At 49.3% G+C, this 6,000-nt stretch overlaps 1 protein-coding gene across 1 annotated transcript in view; it reads right to left on the minus strand.

Moving 5' to 3' along the window:
• The window catches only part of PDPR (pyruvate dehydrogenase phosphatase regulatory subunit), a 48,853-nt gene extending 46,608 nt beyond the window's left edge, over positions 1-2,245 (minus strand). Inside the window, exon 1 of the mRNA XM_068126015.2 lies at positions 1,860-2,245. Coding sequence (XP_067982116.2) covers positions 1,860-2,104 — 245 coding nt within the window. The 5' untranslated portion in view covers positions 2,105-2,245. The remainder of the gene's footprint in view (positions 1-1,859) is intronic.
• Between the last annotated feature and the right edge of the window lie 3,755 nt (positions 2,246-6,000).

The raw sequence follows: 6,000 nt of genomic DNA on the forward strand, positions 1-6,000 counted from the left end.
TGAGCGGACTAGCTTCACGTGTAGTACATCCAACGAGGTGTGCCAGGTGGCCTACCCATCCTGAAGGTGCTTCGTGAGCTAGCTGGGTTTTCCGAGTTGGGCACAATAAGCGGACTAGCCTCACGTGTAGTACATCCAACGAGGTGTGCCAGGTAGACTACCCCATCCTGAAGGTGCTTAGTGAGCTAGCTGGGTTTTCCGAGTTGGGCACAATAAGCGGACTAGCCTCACGTGTAGTACATCCAACGAGGTGTGCCAGGTAGACTACCCCATCCTGAAGGTGCTTAGTGAGCTAGCTGTGTTTTCCGAGTTGGGCACAATGAGCGGACTAGCCTCACGTGTAGTACATCCAACGAGGTGTGCCAGGTAGACTACCCCATCCTGAAGGTGCTTAGTGAGCTAGCTGGGTTTTCCGAGTTGGGCACATTGAGCGGACTAGCCTCACGTGTAGTACATCCAACGAGGTGTGCCAGGTAGACTACCCCATCCTGAAGGTGCTTAGTGAGCTAGCTGGGTTTTCCGAGTTGGGCACAATAAGCGGACTAGCCTCACGTGTAGTACATCCAACGAGGTGTGCCAGGTGGACTACCCATCCTGAAGGTGCTTCGTGAGCTAGCTGGGTTTTCCGAGTTGGGCATAATGAGCAGATTAGCCTCACGTGTAGTACATCCAACGAGGTGTGCCAGGTAGACTACCCCATCCTGAAGGTGCTTTGTGAGCTAGCTGGGTTTTCCGAGTTGGGCATAATGGGCAGATTAGCCTCACGTGTAGTACATCCAACGAGGTGTGCCAGGTAGACTACCCCATCCTGAAGGTGCTTAGTGAGCTAGCTGGGTTTTCCGAGTTGGGCATCATGAGCAGATTAGCCTCACGTGTAGTACATCCAACGAGGTGTGCCAGGTAGACTACCCCATCCTGAAGGTGCTTAGTGAGCTAGCTGGGTTTTCCGAGTTGGGCACAATGAGCGGACTAGCCTCACGTGTAGTACATCCAACGAGGTGTGCCAGGTAGACTACCCCATCCTGAAGGTGCTTAGTGAGATAGCTGGGTTTTCCGAGTTGGGCACAATGAGTGGATTTGCCTCACGTGTAGTACATCCAACGAGGTGTGCCAGGTAGACTACCCCATCCTGAAGGTGCTTTGTGAGCTCGCTGGGTTTTCCGAGTTGGGCACAATGAGCGGACTAGCTTCACGTGTAGTACATCCAACGAGGTGTGCCAGGTGGCCTACCCATCCTGAAGGTGCTTCGTGAGCTAGCTGGGTTTTCCGAGTTGGGCACAATGAGCGGACTAGCCTCACGTGTGGTACATCCAACGAGGTGTGCCAGGTAGACTACCCCATCCTGAAGGTGCTTAGTGAGCTAGCTGTGTTTTCCGAGTTGGGCAAAATGAGCGGACTAGCCTCACGTGTAGTACATCCAACGAGGTGTGCCAGGTAGACTACCCCATCCTGAAGATGCTTAGTGAGCTAGCTGGGTTTTCCGAGTTGGGCACAATAAGCGGACTAGCCTCACGTGTAGTACATCCAACGAGGTGTGCCAGGTGGACTACCCCATCCTGAAGGTGCTTCGTGAGCTCCTTGGGTTTTCAAACAATCGACTAATGACATGGACAGCTCTCCTGATACGAGGTCGACAACCCGAAGCCGAGATGCCAAATCATTCACACCGCGGTCTTCGGCCGGATTTGAACCGACCACCTGTGGGAGGTCCTCACCAACCTTAACAACCCAACTCTAAAAAAGTGTTGCTCGGGTGTCATGGCAAAGTTTATTCTGCTTAAACCATCTCCCTCAACTATAGATCTGGTAATACGAACCTAATTGAATAAGAATGGAAACAGATGCTGGACGTCGCTCACCTGCCCTGTTCCAGGAGCAGCACGTCCTTCCAGCCCAACTTGGCCAGGTGATAAGCCACAGAGGTCCCCACGATGCCTCCGCCACAAATGACCACCTTGGCATGCGCCGGCAATGATGGTACGTCGTCTCCCCCATTCGGTCCTTGGGTTGACCCCTGACCGTAACATCGAACGGCAACTCCACACTGGACCGCAGCACGTCTCCCCGTAGCCCATATGCAAGTCAATGCAAACCCTTTCAGCATCGCCTACAAACGCGAGGCCAAACCTGATATGTCGGGTCCAGGAAGTAACATAAAGCAAAATCACAATTTCAGGCTCAAACAAACGCGCATCGCGCCAAGCACCGCCTTTAATCAGCTTCTGCGCATGCGCGGGCCGTTCTCGTGAGTTTCCTGTTCCTCTCAGTTACTGCGCATGCGCATTGCGCACGACGTTGGCAATCTCAAGAACGTTTCCGAAGTCTCGGATACTGCGCATGCGTGGTTCGCTGTCAATGTCGTGACGTCCCCTAATCGTCTCAGATACTGCGCATGCGCGGGACGACGGCAATTCTATCTCAATTCTCAAACATTTCCTGATCGTTTGAGCTTTCCTACGACGAACGAATAAACGTCGATCGCGTTCTCAGGTCTTTTATATCTGGCATCATCTCGTAAAAATCACGAGTCCAGTATTTAAGTAGATTGTCGTTCTTATATTTTCCTCGTTTGGTGGTTTGCTTCAAGTTTCCTTCACGTATTTGTTTGTGAATAAAATAATATGACCCGCGCAATGAGCCGGCGAAGCCTCTCGCCACTATTTTACCCATCACGATGGCATCGGTACTCAGTACTCAGTAGGTTAGGTAGTTGCAGGTAGGTAGGTGTAGTAGGTACCGTACCGAGTTCAAAATGACACCATTTGCATTCTGGATGAGATTAAAATTGATTAAATTTCCTTATTTATTAATTCGGTAAATTCCGTCTCAACTTCGGATATTTCCGGCCGCGAGATTTCTAAAAAACAATTCCTCGTCAATTTTAGAATATTTGACGCCGTTTTCACCTCCGAAACGGTAATAAGCTTTATAAAATGTTTTTTCAAATGCTCGAATCTCATTGGTTCCGGTGTTTGGTGACGATTTTCGTTGAAGATAACCAGGGCCCGTGCGGGCCGAGGTTGGTCTTAAAGTATTCTAATTACAAATTAGAGGTGCATAGGATTGTGAATCAAAAAAAGACGGGTGAAACAAACTCCTATTGAACTTTTTCGCAATTTTTTATGCACACTTCCGCATCCGCAAGATGAAGGCCTCACTGGAGCGATTTGGTGCGTCAAAGCTTCGAAATTGACCTTATGCATTGACGTCACGAAGCACCTAACAACGAATCGCGACGCCATCTTAGAGGGCAAACAAAGGCCCTGACGACGCGTTCATGTGTGAGTCAACTGCGATCGCTCAGCTATGGCTGCCTGGCCTGCGCCGCTGCCCCGAACGCCCGAATTGAAAAAACATTTATTATCCAAGAAGCACATGTTGAAGTCTTTTTCACTAATTCCACATGGTGAATGAATCATAAAAATTATTTTTTGGTGAAGTAACAATGGATATAGTAATGTTTGAAATGTTTCTGTAGAAATTTATACACTACATAGGCCTATTTTCTGTGAACAATAAATGAAGCTGCACATGATAGCCGGCGAAGCCGGTGTTGTGAATGAACGCGTACGTATTATGTTGAAAAGCCAGATGTGGCTGGATCCTTTGAGAATTTCGAAGCTTTGACGCACCAAATCGCTCCTTGGAGGCCGCCATCTTGCGGATGCGGAAGTATGCATACAAAATTGCGAAAAAGTTCAAAAGCACTTTGTTTCACCCGTCTTTTTTTGATTCACAATCTTCTTCTTTTTTCTTTCTTTTTTTGTATACAAGATCGAGGCTCGTGAAAGACCTAACATTAATCACACAAAAAGACAAACCGACACACAAAACACAAAAAACAAGGGGAGCGGCAGACAAGATGGGGAGAGAGGGGGAAGGACACAAACACAACATTTGAGAGCAGGGACATCGGGAGGACTTGGGGGGAGGTGGGAGAGGAATAAAACATATGAACACTGCAAGGACTCTGGGGTGAATTACCGGGGGTAGAAAAGATCAAGGTTTTCGATGGGGGAAGATAAGAGATGGTGGTGAACAGCTGTTTTAAAGACCTGGAGGGAGGAGTGGGATTGAAGGGAGTGGGGGAGTTTGTTCCAGAGGTGGGAGAAAAGGGGAATGAAAGAGTGAAGGTGAGTAGAGAGCCTAGACTTTGGCAGTTTAACCATAAGAGGGTTGCAGGCAGATCTTGTGCGACCTGAAGGAATATAGGGGGGGACAGAGCACAGAGAGAGCTGGGGGAGCAAGGCCGGAGAGGAGTCGGGAGAAGACAGAAAGACCACCAACCTGCCTGCGGTGAGTGAGTGAAAGGCCCTCGGAGTTGACTACATCGCAGGAGATTCCAATGATTCTGAAAGCTTTGGCCTCAACAGCGTGAAGCCGAGCAAGGTGTGAGGCAGGAGCACCAGCCCAGAGGGGGGAACAGTATTCCATTGAGCTGCGGATGAAAGCCTTGTATGTGGTGAGGAGCTCAGGTGTGCCAAGGAAGGACTTCGCACGACGGAGGATGCCCAGTCGGCGACTGGCTTTGGAGGCCAGCTTGGAAATGTGGTTTTCCCAAGAAAGATCATGGCAGATAGTGAGACCCAAAAGCTTGAGCGACAGAACTTCTTGGAGAGGATTGTTGAGAAAGTAGATGGGAGGGTTGTCCAGTCGGTCCTTTCGGAGAGACATTGTAAGAGTGTGAGATTTGTCAGGATTGAAAGACATGTTCCACTTGTTTGACCAGTCTGTGATTTTGTCCAGGTCTGCAGAGAGTGAGGAGGCTGCAGACTGCCGATCTGAGGGATGAGGAATGGAGCGGCAGATAGTGGAGTCATCAGCAAAGAGATAGAGAGGATTTTCCAGAGAGTCGGAGAGGTCATTGATGAAGACCAGAAATAGCACAGTGCCCAGAACACTACCTTGGGGAACTCCAGCCAGAACAGGAAGGGAAGATGAGAGAAATCCATTCAGGGCCACACGTTGCCTACGACCAGAGAGGAAAATCCGCAAGCCATGAGTGGAGATTTCCCTGAATACCATAGGAGGTGAGTTTGGTGAGCAGAGCTGGGTGCCAGACCGTATCGAAGGCACGTGATATGTCAAGTGAGACAGCTCTGATTTCCTGTTTGGCATTGAGGACCTCCATCCATTGTTGAGACAGCAGAAGCAACATGTCCAGAGTAGAATGACCTGGTCTGAATCCAAATTGATGATCAGAGATCAAACCATTGGAGAAGAGGAAGGATTTGATATCTGAAGCAATGATGGATTCCATCACTTTGCTGATATTTGGGAGCAGGCTGATTGGTCTGTAGTTGCAAGGATCTGTTTTTGCACCTTTTTGTGTAAAGCGGTAATGTTTGCTGATTTCCAAGATGCTGGAAGATGACCTTGAGCAAAAGAGAGGGTGAAAAGAACAGAGAGAGGGTGAGATAGAGCGGCAGAGCAGGATTTTAGGACCCGAGGGCTGATGCCATCTGGTCCAGTTGGAGAATCAGAGTCGAGGTTTGATAAAAACCTCTCCACCTTGTCAGGAGAGAAGGACACAGAGTCCAGGAGCAGTTGGGTTCGACTGGGAAAGGTGGGAACAGAGAGAGATGGGTTTGGGACACAAGATTTTGAGGCAACCACAGAGTTGAGGCATTCGGCTTTGTCACGTGCGGTGTCAACTGTGTAGCCATTTGAGGTAAGGGAGGGGATGGAGGGGGAACAAACACCAGAAACGGATTTGACCAGACGCCACCAGGATTTGGAGGAAGGAGACAGGTTTGAGAGTTCAATCTTGAGTGTGGAGAGATAGTGCTTCTTGGCACTCCTGATGGTAGAAACACACTTGTTTCGAGCTTGGTGGAAGGAACTGAGATTGCCTTCAGTTGGATTTGCCTTCCAAGACGCAAAGGCAAGTTGTTTCAGGGCAACTGCCTCACCACAAGATTCAGTGTACCATGGACGGGAGGAAGGGTAAGACAACTGAAGACGAGATGGGATAAATCTGTGCATGAGAGAGAGCAGTTT

The sequence above is a fragment of the Myxine glutinosa genome, chromosome 10 (genome assembly GCF_964187855.1).
Source record: "Myxine glutinosa chromosome 10, kmMyxGlut1.1, whole genome shotgun sequence".
Classification (NCBI taxonomy): domain Eukaryota; kingdom Metazoa; phylum Chordata; class Myxini; order Myxiniformes; family Myxinidae; genus Myxine; species Myxine glutinosa.